Source organism: Malurus melanocephalus, unplaced genomic scaffold (assembly GCF_030028575.1).
Source record: "Malurus melanocephalus ecotype Western Australia unplaced genomic scaffold, MMel_1.1 scaffold_85, whole genome shotgun sequence".
Classification (NCBI taxonomy): Eukaryota; Metazoa; Chordata; class Aves; order Passeriformes; family Maluridae; genus Malurus; species Malurus melanocephalus.
In genome coordinates, this window is record NW_026623317.1 from 1,460,865 (window position 1) to 1,476,492 (window position 15,628).

At 44.6% G+C, this 15,628-nt stretch overlaps 1 protein-coding gene across 1 annotated transcript; it reads left to right on the top strand.

Annotated features, from left to right (window-relative positions):
- The first annotated feature begins 358 nt into the window (after positions 1 to 358).
- On the top strand, positions 359 to 8,379 carry HAUS1 (HAUS augmin like complex subunit 1). Its single transcript, XM_057367792.1, has 9 exons — positions 359 to 429; positions 1,460 to 1,634; positions 2,268 to 2,403; positions 2,698 to 2,832; positions 3,744 to 3,867; positions 4,630 to 4,695; positions 5,946 to 6,017; positions 7,142 to 7,189; positions 8,140 to 8,379. The coding sequence occupies exons 1-9, from the start codon at positions 373 to 375 to the stop codon at positions 8,197 to 8,199; spliced, it is 873 nt and encodes a 290-aa protein (XP_057223775.1). The 5' UTR covers positions 359 to 372; the 3' UTR covers positions 8,200 to 8,379.
- The last annotated feature ends 7,249 nt before the right edge of the window (positions 8,380 to 15,628 follow it).

Below are 15,628 nucleotides of genomic sequence, written 5' to 3' on the forward strand. Positions count from 1 at the left end.
CAGAGCTGTCCCCAGGGCTGGAGGTGCCCCAGCAGTGCCAGCACAGGGGATGGACACTGTCCTGGGGCTGTGGCCTCACCATGGCTGGGACAGTCCATTGGCCTCTTGCCCACCTGGGCACCCCTGGGCTCATGTCCAGCCGCTGGCACCAGCAACCCCAGGGGCTTTCTGCTATGTCTTCCTCTTGCATCCCTTTCGCTTTGTTATTGTCGGGGCTCGCTTGGCGTTTTTTACTACCTTCCTTTAACTAAAAGACGGCTCGATTCAGAATGTTTAACATTCCAGCTAGTTTTGAACCTTTTTTTTTTTTTTTTGAATCACTATTGCTGTCCCCGCCCCTCAGCCGGCCCCTCCCGTGAGGCGCTGCGCGGGATGGCGGCGGCGGCGGGAATGTCGGACCGCGATACTTTTGAGGAAAAACTCATAAGGGTAAAGAGGGGCGCCGGGGCCTTGGTTCTCTTTCTTTCTCTGTAAAACCTTCCCCCCGTGCTGTTTGCGCTCTCAGGTTTTCTCCATTGCTGCGTGTTTATGGCGATGAGGTGCTGGTATGGCAGGATGAAAAAGGAGGCGTAGGAAGGAATGACTGTTAAAGTTATACGGCTCCGTCCCGTCTCCGTCAGGTTCATCAGGCAGCCTTATGCAAGAATTTCTGTTCCCTCAGTGTAGAAAWTCCTTGTTCTTCTCTTATTACTGGTCATAATTTAACCTTTCTAATCTAATTAGGGAAAATTTCTTCACTCAAAGGGTTGTCCAGCTCTGGCACAGCTGCCCRARGCASTGGAGTCCACTTTCCTGSAGGGATTTAAAAGCTGTGTGGTTGTGGGGGGACATGGGTTTGTGGTGGCCTTGGCAGTGCTGGGGGAGCGATTGGACTTGRTGATCCTGGAGGACTTTTCCAACAATTCTATAATACCACAGTCAGAGCCCCACCTGAGAGCCCTGTGCTGTTCTCTCATTTATGACTTTGTTTGCAGTGGTACAAGTGCTTTTCAGGGCTTGTGCTTGCACATCGAAATGACTCTCTGCTCTCCCGCAGAGACTGTTCCCAGTGATGGCTTGGGCAGTTTGAATCCCATATGCTTTAACACAGTTTTCACCACAGTTTTCACCACTTTTCCAAACAACCATTTAACATCTCTTGGGTCATTACTCACTCATTACTGTGTCTGTAGCCAACAGGTCATGTGAATAAAAAGATAAAATTTCATCCCATGGAGATAAGCAGGTGCCCAGAGAAATGAGGGAGATGAAAAGGGATGTGATACAGGTTTCTAGACTACAAGAGGGTGTTTAAAGAAGAGAGAAAGGAATTTGTCTCCCCTTTTCCCACCCATACCTCCTGGACTGATGTAACTCTTCAGAAATGCAAAGATTGCAATAGTTTACATTTTTCACATCTATGAGCTATTTTCTATYATTTCTCTTGACTGCTTGCTCTTTTGTCTCCCTTCTCTGACAGGTTACTATATGGCTAAAGAAAATATATGGGAATGCCCGTGTTCCACAGTATGAGGTGAATAGAAGGACAGTGGACATTTTGCATGAAGTTATGGAATGCAATGAAGAGAGAGACAAGGATATTTCATTGCTGATAGAGGACTTTAAGGAACGGGAAGCCAAGTATGAAACAGAAGGTGAGTTTGAGTCTCCATTTCTCAGTTCCATCCAAATGAGGCTTTTCTTCATGATCCTAAAGATTGTGTTTGTTAAAAATTTAGGAATATCTCTAAGTTCATGTAACTGAAACAGACTCACCTTTTGTTCAAATGCAGTTTTTACTGCAATGCATTTCAGCTAAACTTACARTGGCATGAAGTAGGTCAAGGACAATTTTTAAGCCTTCTTGAGCATTCTTGTTTGTTTTTTTTTCCTTCAAGTCTTTGAGTGCCTTGTCCCCAAATGAAAAACGATGGAGACAGACTTCTTGGGTCTGCCATGAGCCAGGATCAGGCTGAGCTTTGTGGGGAGATGACCTGTGTGTGCTCTTTACTGTAGCACAGGGTTAAGGTCTTGTTTGTCTGATTTCACACAGACTGGTCTGAGAAGGAGTGGAGCAGTACTTTCTCCCTTTATACACCGAATTTGTTTGACAAATGGAGYTGTGGCAGCAGTTTGGCATGTTTAAGCCTTGTTGTAAAGTGTCTTTTTCCTCTAACAACAGGCAGGTAGCCAAGTTCCTGATGCGGGGTTGGGTTCTAGCTTTGAAGTGTTCCTTAAAAAACAGTAATAYTAAAAAATCATTGTTTTGGATTGTATGTGTTTTSCAGCTCAGAACTGGGAGGATATTCTTGTAGAAAGTCTGGGTCTTTCTGTTTTCTCTCTGTCCCAAGAAGGCACCACAGCCCTCGAAGACCTGGTRGAAAGTGCTATGGCACTTGAAGTGGAGGACACATCTCTTACCAGGTAATTTTTCACACATTCTGCATTCAAGGTAATGGTCTGTGCTGTTTTCTTCTGGTTTTTCACATCAGCAGCTTCAAACTTGACTTTGACACTAGGCATCTTACTGTCTGGCTTATTTTGCGCCCCTTGGGCAGYTTTGTAGCACAAGGGACCTGTGTTAGTTGTGGAAAGCAAATAGTTTACTCCTACCATAATATCAGGAGGAAACAGTAATCCGTGTGCAGTATGGAAAAAAGAATAATGGTAGTTATGACTTTCAGAAGGCCTGACTCCCACTGATTMTCTCTTCACCAGCTTCTACTGTGCCATCATTAATAGGACCTCGGAACTGTTTAAATTAAAATCAAAAAACCAAGAAATGGAATGGAAAGTGAAGACCCTCACGAAAAAACTRACTTCAGCACTGACGTTGGAAAAGCAGTTGGAGGCGTGAGTAATGGTTGAGGAAAAGGGAAAGATTAAAGTAATACTGGTGATCTCTGTCTTGGGCAACATTGGTTGTGGTAACTAACAATAACTGAATTTTTAGGGATTTGACATATCTCCAACATAATTGGAAATATCTAACAAAAATCATGCGATATGGACACTTTCAGTAATCAAAAGAGATTTGGGGAAGCATCAAACCCATTATTTTAAAGCAGTTTTCAGATACGAGCTTACATCTTCCACTAGGTGCTTTTATCTGAGGCTGAGAGCAGATCTAATTTTCCTAGCACATTTATCATGAGCTCTGTAATCAGACTGAGGGAGGCAAAATAAAAACCATTCCCAAGTAAGAATTTCTCTTAACCAGTGTGTGGGAGACATAATAATAATAACTCTAAAAAAATAGAAGTATCCCATCCATTCCCTGGAGGATATAATCTGAAGTGTTTTGCCAAGCACAGCAGGATCTCAGCCTTGAGTGGGAATTTTCCCAGATGCTCTCTACAGCTCTCTTCCAGTCTAATAATTTTTGAGATAGTTTTTTTGTCTTTTAAAGTGATAATTTGGCTCGTAGAAGAGATTCCTGTGTGCTTTTTGCAGATATGCCTCTTGATCTGAGGTCTAGCTTGTGTAATAGGTCTCTAAGTGAATGCACAAGATTCTTATCCTTTGCTTTTAGGCAGATGGCTTTCCCCTTTGCCACTATTTTCCCTGGCCTTTGGTGTTCTGGAGGTAACAGGTGTATGTTTCCACTGAAAATTCTTGCAGGGAAATAGGAGGTTTTCTCCATTTTCTTCCTTCTTGTGTTGGTTGTATTGCAGAGTTTAACTTGAGCCTAGATAAGTAACAGTATTTGTATACTGCTATATCTTTGAATGTAACAGTTTTTTCTGTTTGTTTTATTTTTTAAGGGATGTTAAAAAATTAGAGAAATCTCAGGCAGCAGAAAAGGCCAAAGCTAAGAGTCGATCCAATAACTTGAAATTCCTAGAAGCTAAATCTCAGGATATTAAAATCAGGATCTGCGATGCTGAGGTAGGTGTAAGGAATTTTCTAACAAGACACTTTGACAGGATGATGGAGCCGTGGTTGGTTTAGCCCAAATTTGTAGCTGCAGAGACATTCCAAAGGCTTCCTAAACCCCAGGACTGGGCACTGTTGAGCTAACAGGAGAACATGTTAGTACAGTTTAGTTGTCCCAGCTGATCTCCTCTCAGCATGTCCTGTGATCAGCACAACACTTTCTCATTCCCTGAGAGCTTTGTTAGCTGGAACTGCAAACTGGGATTACCAGCTTCGTTAGCTGTGTTACTGTGAGCTGCTGTCATACAAGAGAATGCAGAGCAGCTGATTCATTGAGATAAATTTTGTCTCAAAATTCTGAGTACAGTCTTTTTTTTTAAAGAATGGATGATTAAACACAGAAAGCAGAATCTTATACAGTCTGCTCCTTCACCTTCCCTAAACGATGGACACGTGAATGCTTTATTTAATGCCTGTATACTGTCTGATACCTTGACAAATATGAGATGGGAGGTACTGTATTACAACTGGCATTTTACTGAACCCTCTGTTCAGCCTTTCTGAGTGCCCTTCTCCCACTAATTTTCTGGAAAGACTTGTTATTCACGCTGCAAATCTCATCAGCAGATTTTGTACACCAGCTATAGCTGTGGTGCAAATGGCACATGTTTCTTCTGTCTGCAGCATCCATTCTTCTTTGCTTGTTTAGACAGAAACACAAATGGTGAAATCTTTCTCCTCCTTGTTACATTTTGTGTTCTCTCCTGTTTGCAGGAGACGGTTATTGCTGCGGGGTTGGACCAATCCCTGACGCATGAGGCGCTCATGAAATTTTCTGAGGTAGGTCTTTGGGTACAAAATGGGTCTTTCTATAGTGGGACAGGCCAGGCTTGYTTGTTGGGTGCTTTCAGGAATTGTAGTTTCTTGTTTGGTTGCCTAAACAAATTGTAATGGCCAAATGAAGCACAAATGAAAATCTTTTATGGGGTAGATGGATACCCATGAACTGGAGTCTGGGATGTGTTTGTCTTTCCTGGAAGCATTTACTGGAGAATTTCCCAGGGGATTAATTCCCTGCCACTGCAAACAGATCTGCCTCCTTTAATTGTGATCCATGTTATGACAGAGTGAATATTCTGTGGACTGTATCCCATTACATGGCTACMTGTGTATTGCAGTTGCTTGACAGAATGACCCATGTGATTCTTTCTACTCTATGTGCAGTATAACTGTTTCAAACACTTCTCAGTATGCAGATAAGGTTAAATGAAACCCAAATTTTGAACYGTTGTGTGCTGTTTTTTTCTTCTGTCTTTAAACATAACATTTTTCATCTGTATTGTAAGCCAAGTGGAATAAATGTTAAAGAAAAATGTTTCTTTTAGTAACAATAGATTTTACAGCTTTGTGCTAAAACAGTTCKACACAAGTGACATGTATTTTGTCTTGCTCTGGGTACACTCACTAACTCTTCATATATTTTGCTGCTATTGTAGTGGGAGCTTAGTCTTTCTCCTCATTTCTTTTGCTCTCTTTTCCTTCATAATTTTTGAGTGGAACAGTGAAAACAGGTTTCCTGGTTTCTCTGTTGTCGTTCTCACGAACCAGCACTGGGTGGCAGTGCTTACATTTCTCAGTGTTACGGGAGGGTACTGACCAGAAATAATTTTTTTTTGAATTTTGCATCCAAAAAGCCACAGGCAAATTKTCTAGGTTTGTCTTCTTCTAGAACCCAAGCATAGGGTAAGATTTGAYTCTCTGACATTTATATAACTGCTTTGCCAAAAGCTCAGTGAAATAGGCAGTACAAATGACTTTATCTTTTTTATTTAACTTTGATTATTTGAAGAGTTCAGGACTGTGGAAGGTACTCAATTTGCAGCCCCAAAGAGAAATTATTTTCCTTTGCTAAGTGTAAGGAACAGTCTTTTTGCTGCTCTATATGCAAAACTACAGTTAGTCATGTTTTTTAAGAGGATGAAAGGTCTYGAATTCTGAAATTCTGTAGATAATTGTGGATCTATCTCACTCATTTCCATTAATTCTACAAATAAGTCCCTARAATATAATATACTTTGCTCTCTCTGCAGGAAGTGGCTGCACTGCAGCAAGAAGTTGTGCCGTTGAAGAAGGAAGTGATGTCCTACCATGATTTACCTCCAGTAACTATTTATTCCACTGTTCTATTTATTCCACGTCAAATATATTGTATTTGACATCAGGTTAATTTGAGTGGACTTCAGAATGTAAAGGATATCATTGTGATGGCTTTGGTGGACAGGTAGATGTCCACCTGTTAATGCTGTTAACCAAGACTTAACTTAAACAGAAGGCTATCTATTTATTAATCAAAGTAAAGAAATTAAGTGTGCTTGCCAGGCAAACTTGGTTCTAACAAAGTAGACAAAATTGCTGGGTGAGTTAGTATCAGGTGAATTAGCTAGAATTTGGACCAAGAAATGTGGAAGAAAAGGTAATCCCCTAGTATAACCAACTTCTTGTGTTTACCAGTACATTATCTATAACTGTCATCAGGCTGTCAATATGGTAGACACACACTTGGCGCAGAGTTTGGAGGTCTGAACAGGATTTTAAGGATCATGAAGAAACAGCCAATGGGGCTTTGTCCCCTAAATTGACTTCTCCACCTTTTTTTATTTTATTTCTCTTGATAGTGCTGGGTACTCAGCTGTCTGAAAATGCAGGTTTCTCATCTCCCTCATACAAATACTGATGTTTTGTTCCTAGGAAAAAATAAGGCTGTTTATAAATAAAAGGCTGTAGGGAGAGGGTGGGCCTGCTGCTCTGTTTCATCCGTCTCTTCCTAGGAGGCAACTGCCTCCTTCTCTCAGGTGGAACAGAACATTCAAATCGGATTAGGTTCTCCACTTCCCTCCTCCAGCCTTGCTGTCAGTGGAGACAGAGAGAGCTCCAATGCCTCACKTCTGGTGCAGGCAGAAGGAGGGGAGGGAGGTTTATCCTTGCAAACTTACCATGCACAAATGTGCTATTAAAATCTAGTCTCCTGATTGGTAGGTTTGGAAAATTGCTTATAATGGAAGGGGTTTTTTAGACTTTAGGCCATACCAGACTTTAGAAAAATATGTAATTGCCCAAACCAGAACTAGGCTTTTAATGTCAGTACCTTCTGCATGTGAAGTGTGTRCACAAAACTGCATTAATTATCCAAGAATTCACCTGTGGCTTATCATTAGACATTTGTAAAGGTCCAGGGACTCTTGTTTCCTGATGAAATACTGATTTTTATGCCATTTTCTCTYATTAGAGCATTGCCCTGGCACGAGTGAAGGTTGAAGAAGTGAAAAAAGAACTTGTAAGGATTTTTTTTTTATTTTTCCAGAAATTGCATTTATTAATAGATTACAGATTTACCCACCTTAGACTGTAGTGTCGGTGTTCTCATGGGGAAATTTGGTAAKGGGAAGTTGTAGGTAGTGGTAAGGGGAGCAGGTGGAGTGATGTCTGAGCTATAAAGGCAGCTGGGCACAGTGATATCAGTGGGGATTAGGCACCTACATCCCTATGAATTTTGCCTATTAGAATGTTTATTCACTCAGCTGTGTAGGTCTAAGAAGCTTCCTTGCTCCTCCTGAACTCCCAGAAGGCTCCAGGGCCCTTTTTTCAGTCAGCAGCTGCTTTGTAGGCTGCAATGGGGACCTTCCCCTRTAAAACATAGTGCCCATTTCCTCCATGCTTGTGTAATCTGCAGGTGTAGTTACTGAGAAACATCATAAAGCTGTTGGGGAAGTTCATACACAGCCTTCCTGAGCAAGCCAGGCCACGTTTGARCCCCATAAAACCTGTCCTTGCTCCTTTAGGCCACTGCCTGCTTACTCATAAAGCACAAGTAGTAAGCCTTGAAACAGTGATCAAAAATCACAGCTAAGTGAGAGCATTTTGCACATTTTCAGGAGACTGCCTGGGTTGGTAAACCACTTGTTTTTGATTCAKGAATAAAATTCCCCTTACCAGCCTGAGGCTGTTCTCAGGTCAGAATGCTCACCTCTGGGGAGGACCTGTGAGCTGTCCAAAATCACATTATGGCACAGAGTAAACGCAGCTGAGCTTATCCAGCCCTTCATTTGGAGGTTTCACTGTGTGTRTCTGCCCTTTGCAGCAGTGAGCCCATCCAGCTCAACACCATGGATAATCCAGCACTGCTAATGATCTCCCAGGGTTTGATCACGTAGATAGGATCATTTACCAGCAACTGTGTGGAAACTCTCATGGTCACTGATTCCTCTTGGTTTTCTCTCCCGCTAGAAAGCCTTGGATGACGAGCTCACAAGGCTGATCGAGGCTGTGCCTTTCGAGCTGACATAGCCCAGCAAACTCCAGTTCACCTGAAGTGGCYTACATGAAACATGATTTTCCTACTTACTTGCACTAGCAATGCATTTCTGAATTCTTACTGGACTGTAGTAGCTTCCTGCTGTGTTCTTCTTTCTATTGGTGTTGTTTTTGTAGATATCACCTATTCTTCACTAAATAACTTTCAAACTTGCTGGTGTCTTTATCAGTTATTTTTCCCTTGGTGATACAGACCTGTAAAGCAAACAAATAGCTCTGTGGATAGTGCAGGCATAGCTTTAAAACAAACAAAAAAGTACGGTAAGACCTTTCTAGGTCTGAAAGTAGTATTTTTGCAGAACCACTGTGGAACATGATGATTTTGAAGTTAGATTGCCCTTAACAATTCTGCCTCAAATGTCATCTCCCAGCAGGGTTCCCAGAGCCCTCTTATTTCCATGCCATCACCACACCAGCCTTCAACACTTTCAGAAATGTTTTGTACACTCCAGCTTTTAGAAGCTGTTTGTTACTAAACCCAGAACATCTCTTGTGGATGAGGAAGAGGCAAAATATAGAAACAGTGGCAGCACTTGAGGACATCGAGCATGGGCCTATTTGTACTGGGAAGCATCCAGATGAATAGTGGTGCTCTCAGTGACAATCAGTTTGGAATTTATGTCGCAAGAGATGGCCTTGAGAGCTGTTGGTTCACTGCAGAAGGTGGTTTTCAATGATCTGCAGGCAGAGAGATTCAAAATTCTACTGGTGTCAATAAAGTACCAAGAGTGGAGCAGCCATCACCTTTTATTTTGTTGTGATGGGGAAGAGCTGAGAGATGCCCAGAAAGCCACTGCCTATAGGGAATCTCCAGCCTCCACTTTCATAYACCAGCAGGAGTTGCTGTTTTATTCCAGGTGTTTAAATTTGGCTATTAGGAAAGGGTTAATTGCCTTAGTTTTGTAGCTGTTGATCTTCAATTCCTTCTGGGGCAGGAAACAAGAAGGCAAATGCAAGTGAAAAAAATCGTGGGCTAAACTGGCCCAAGTTACCTCAGAGGTAACTGATGTGAAATTTGGACAAGTGCCATAGTGCAGGGATGACTACAGGTACAGGTACTATTTACCAAAAAAACCCATCCAAAAGCTGTGGGAGTGGTGTTTGAACCTGAGAAGAACACGAATATAATGATTTTTCTCTTGTGGAAGGAGAAAGAAGTTGTAGTCTTGGAAGACATCAGAACATGGCTGGGTAGACATCAAAGAATGACATAACAAGAAAACTGATATAAGGCAGTGAAGATCATAGCCTGGCAATTAAGGAATCTTAATTACTGGAAGCTCTKAACAGCAGATTAGAAATGGTTTGCCTAAGTATTTCAAATGTGAGGGAGTGTTGATCACGCTTTGGGATACAAAGATGGAATAGATGAGGGCTTGAGGGTGCCACCAGCCCTACTTTTTAGTGAGAGCCTCAAGACTTTGCTAACCTTAGGAGAAGGCTTTTCATCTCAAACATGTAACCATGGCTCCAGGCTTGAAGGATTTCCCGGGGACTATGGCACTYCATAGCATCACCTCCCTCATCATGTAGTGCTGCACCAGCTGTGACGCCTGGGGCCGTTCTACCTGCCCACACCCACGGAGCAGCTGCACCTCTCCCCGGCTGCTGCTATTTCACAGCACGTGAAGAACCTGGATATACAGAGCAGCAGGGCCAGACTGTCTGGAGAGCTGCCCAAACACAGCCACGTGTTGCTTCCCAGCACTGGAAACTCGAGGAGAAAAAAAAAAAAATCCCCAGCAGCTGCATCCAAGCTGTGTGTCACAGCTGAGCCGTCCCCAGCGCACGCAGCGTAAATCAGCGGACAGTTGTCGGCTCCAGCTGCTCAGCCCTGGATGGAAATTGGGAAAAGCCAAATAAACGAGATTTATGGAGCCTGTTGGGAAGGTTTCTCAGCTCTTTCTTTTCGCATGGGCAGAGTGCCCTGCAGAATCCTTCCTCGTTGTTGGTGTTTTGGGGTGGACCAGCTTTTCCTGTGTGGGGATGGGCTGCCAGAKGAGGAACACCTTGCTGAGGTCCTGCTGAGACAGCAGCACGCCAGCCTGAGCTCTTGACTGAGAAAACCTCTGATTCTGGGCTTGCTCCTCTGCCCTGGCAGCTGCTGAGTGTTTCCGCAGGGGTCACAGCAAGTGGCTGCCAGCTGGACCTTCGGCTGTTGGATATTATGGAATAATCGCCCAGCTGAGAGGGACATGAGCCTGGAGAGGCCTCTGCTGCCTCAGTGTCCCTGCAGAGCGCGTCAGCTGCTGTGCTCTGAGCTCCCAGACCCAGTTTTGGAGACACCTGTGTTAACACCTGCAAGATGAAAGCAGGTGCAGGGCTGGAACTGGAGCCAGGCTGAGCTGCAGACSTTACATTTTCCCAACAAAATGCAAAAGATGCCATTTTTTTATTTGTGTGTGATGAGTTCCTCCTCCTGGAAAACAGGAGTTCCACCTAAAATAAAAAAAAATAAATAAGAAGAAAAGGAGGAATTAAAATGACAGGCTAGATGTGAAAATGGGGGTGAGCCTCAAGCGAAAGTTCATATACATTTTACCACAAATTGACATACTGTTCTTACCAGGCCAGTATGCAAAATAATAACTGCTTTAGGAAGAAAAAAGAATTGTCTGCAAAATAGCAAAGTAATGTGGATCTATTTAAAAGAAAATATTTAGGTACTAAACCCAGTGAAATGCTAGAGRAATGCAGAATCCATCAGGCAAATATAAGACTTCTAAGCAGACATATGTATCTTTGCTTAAAATGCATTGAATCAAAAGGTGTRGATGGAATCTCTTTTGGCTGTATCTTTTGGCTAGTACTATAGAAATGCTCCATSTGTTGAAAATATTTTAGTGTGGTTCCTTATCAGTCTTCCTTTGACKAAAAGTATACAAAAATCTTCTTTCATTTTTATCAATCCTCTAGTAGATACAGAATATTAAGGTGGGACTGTCATTAAAAATATCTAAAAATATTAAAAGTTTCAAGATTTAAAGGTATGTTGGTTGTGTTTGGTAYCACCTCCAGTAAAATACTTAATACTCAATATCAAATATCTTGATACTCAATGCTGYTTTGGGTACTCATAAGCAAAATTTSACGTGTTAAATGGTAAGTGTGTTAAAGATGTTTTAAAATTACATTTAGATCTGAATAGGTCTTAGAAGTCTGGGAAAAGTTTTGTATTTCTAAGCTATTCTTTGAATTTTTAAATTACAGGGTCAGCAGTGAAACAATAGTGATCCTGGTGAGTGTGATCTTGCAGGAAATCCTTCACTTTGCTTCCAAGTAGTCAGTAGCTGTTAGCAACTTAAAGCAGCTCTRGAAACATTTATTTTGTTAAATGCTCTCTTCACTAAAGAATTTCAGCACTGGGCTGAATCTATTTCTTCTTTTCCAATTCACAGATATTTCTCCTGCACAAAAGCTCTGTGAGTAAGCAGAGRCTTCACCAATGAGAGTGTGTTTCAAGTAAAASCTGTGGTTCCTTCTCTCTTTGCCAKRTTCCACCTGCATGGGAGGTGCTGCCTCCCTCTGCCTTGAAGTCCTCCAGCATTGCACCATCCTGAACTATATAAACTCTAGTGAAAAAACATCCAGTAACTCCAAAATTATGAGCTGATCTAAAAAATGCTTCCTATAGCCCCCTGATAAATATGCCTCTAATGCTAATTAAGCAGCTCTGCTGAATTATTAGATAATATTGGCTGGTAAAACCCAGCAGCGAGGAAAAGTTTTATTTATTTTCCTTCCCAAGGGGATGCTGGGTGTACCTCGGAGATGGGGGAACAGAATGGTGTTCTGGACACCTTTTCCATGGTCCCTGTTTGGCCGCTGCTGTGGTTATGGGGGAGCCTGAGTGACCCCACAGAGCAGCAGAGGGATGGCTTGGCTGGGTATTGTGTATGATATTTGTGATTTCAGATGCTTGAAAATGGGTGTTGTTTAAAYGTTGCTTGGAAGCTGAAGCTTCTGTCTATTCCTTTACAGAGGATGGTTGGTAATGTGCCTATGCATGCCACCGAAATGAGCTCTTGGAAAGTCATTCTTCAGTCTGGAGCTGGAGGGAAAGCTTTATTCTTCTGGCCTGGGGCTGGGAAAGAGCTGGGAGCAGGGACAGAGGAGCGTCCCCCTGCCAGGAKCTGGCTGAGAGAAGCCAGCCTGGAAGCCAAAATGCTCCCACTACCGGCTTTTACTTTGACAGCRGAGCGTGGCTCGGGGTTGTGCTCCAGCACGGAGCTGATTTCCTCCCATTGTCCTTGGGGAAGCGCCGAGATTTTCTTTGCTTAACTGAGATTTTCTTTGCTCAACCACCTTTCCTCCTGGCGGAGGAGTCCTTATCACTTCCTCGTGGGGTAACTAGTGCTGAAATCACTGCACTCTTGGCAGACACAGTCAAAGAATGATAACRTGGAGCCAGAGGAGCCTGGAAGAGGTGCTGGGCTGTACTCCCAAAATTCCTGGAGCCAGCACTACCTCCAAGGCTTTCTGCTTCCTTTCCTAATCTTTCAACCCAATCTCTCTTAAAAATCAGAATGAGCCCCCTGGTATTTCCCCTAATCATGTGGCATTTAAAATCTCAGGCAATAAAGCTTTCRCCACTCCCCTTAGGGAGACGATTTTCCATCCTGCGGTTCTCCATTCAAAACCTTTCCACATGGATTCTCGGTTTAGACATGCCCCTCTGTAATTTCACCCCATTAAAACCGTTAATGTATCACCAGCCTTTTCCCTTGATGCCACGTACTTCATTCAGACATTTACAGATCACTGGTGTCTCCCCGCTTAGTTTACTAAAGCCGCGCTACTTATGACAGTCAGAATTACTTTTTTTTTTTTTTTTTTTTTTTTTTTGTAAATTCTCCATCCTTTCTTTTCTTTTTTTTTTTTTTTTTTTTTTTTTTTTTTTTTTTTTTTTTTTTTTTTTTCTTTTTTTTCTGTAAAGTCTCCAGCCTGCCTATTCCTTCATCCGTGGAGTCTTGGAGCTCCTTCCCATGTGTCGCTCTTCTTGCAAATCCAAGGCAGATGCTCACCGCCCTCGCCTGTGTCCTTATGTTTCCCTGTACTCCGTCCAAAGCTGCACTGCCTGTTCCCGACTGCCGTGTCACAACGCCTGTGGGCTCTGCGGTGTCCTCCGGGTGTCTTTCAGTAGCAGTGCCTCCAAACCACRTTGTTCCCTGTAAATACAGGTTTTGGATTTCTTTTCCCCTCCTCTAGAAACAGCCGACTGAGTGGTGAAGGTTGATGGCTCAAGCCACGTAGGTAAATTCGAGCAGGCTTTGGATTCAGAGATTTAAAGCTGCCAGCAGGAGAAGGTTTTATCTTTGCCTAAGTGCAGATTTGTTAGTGCATTCCTTCATGCTGACGCCACAAATAATGCATCCACCTTCCTTGAACAGGATATTTTTAGACGTGTTTGGTGAGCACCGCCTTGCAAAGTACTGGTTTAAAATGTAATTGTGAATTCCTGAATGGGTAGTTTATGCTTCAAGCTGGATCTCTTCGTCACTCCTGATTTGATAAACTCTTCTGAGGTGGCATGATTCTGTGTTTCCAGAGTCCACGCGCATGATTTGGGGGATGGTGTGTGGTAGATGCGCACACATTTCCTTACCACCAGCCCTAGGAGTGATGCTGCGCCGCGAGCAGTACGGAGAATGCTAAACTCTTGAATTTCCCAGGTGTTTGTAGCCCTGATCAGGACTTAGGGACGGCAGGGACTTCTGAGTTGCAGGGACCACACCTGCAGCAGKGCAGCACAAACTCCGGGATGCAGAATTGCCTGGACGGTGTTTAGGGAGGGCATTACAATGTTTACAAAGCTTGCATTACACTGTTTAAACAGCGCATTACAAAGTCGCTCTGATTGCACCGCACGCTTGCCCCACCCAGCCCCCGGGGCTCGGGTTTCCAACCCCAATGATCCCGGGATTCTGTGCAGCCTCGCCCGGATCGGTGTCGGRGGGACAATGTGCCTCCCCTCGGAGCGTGTGAGGGGTGCTGGGGGTGTGTGTGACAGTGACAGTGTCAATGATAGGGACAGACACGGTGACAGTGAGTGTTACAGGGACAGTGATTGTTACAGAGTGACAGGGACACTGACAGTGACACAGTGACACASARACATGGTACAGGCCTGGTGACACAGAGACACAGGGACAATGACCCAGTGACACAGGGACAGCAATAGTGACCCAGTGACACAGGCAACCAGTCTGGAGCAACCAGTGGCACGATGACAGAGACACAGTGATAGGGACATAAGGAGGGGGACAGGGACACATGGTTAGCGGGGCATAATACCAGGGGGCTCATTCTGAATTTTCAGGCACACAGGGCCAGGGACACGGGGACACCGGGACAGGGGGATATAGAGACACATGGACATAGAGACACAAACACACAGACACACGGGGACAAGAGGATGCAGGGACAGGGGGATTTAGAGAGACATGGACATAGAGACACAGACACACAGACACACAGGGACACAGGGCCAGGGACATGGTGACAAGGACATGGGGACGCAGGCGGACAAGGACAGGCACACGGACATGGGGACACGGGGTCGGGGCATAGGGACACAATGGTGATGCAGAGACGCAGGGACACGATGACACAGAGACAGGGGGATGCAGGGATATAGAGACACTCGTACATAGAGACACAGACACACAGGGACACAGACACACAGACACACGGGGACACAGGGACAAGAGGATGCAGGGACAGGGGGTATAGAGACACTCAGACATAGACACACGGGGACACAGACACACAGACACACAAACATACGGGGACACAGACACATAGACACACAGACACACAGGCACACGGTGACACGGGGACAGGCACATGGGGACACGGACACACAGACACACAGACACACGGGGACAGGCACACAGACACACGGGGACACGGGGATTGGCACACAGACACACAGACACACAGGGACGCAGACACACAGGGACAGACACACGGGAACAGGCACACAGACACACGGGGACACGGGGACAGACACACAGGGACACACAGACACACAGACACACGGGGACACAGACACATGGGGACACAGACACACAGACACACGGTGACACGGTGACACGGTGACACGGTGACACGGGGACAAGCACACGGGGACACAGACACATGGAGACACGGGGAAAGGCACACAGACACACAGGGACACACACGGACACACGGTGACACGGTGACAGGCACACAGACACACGGGGACACGGGGAAAGGCACACAGACACATGGAGACACGGGCACAGACACACAGACACACGGTGACACGGTGACACGGGCACAGACACACGGTCCATGCCCATCCCGCCGTTCCCGCTCCGGCCGCGCGGGGTCGCTGTGGGGCGCGGCGCTCGCGGCCGGCGGGCGGGCGGAAGTGACG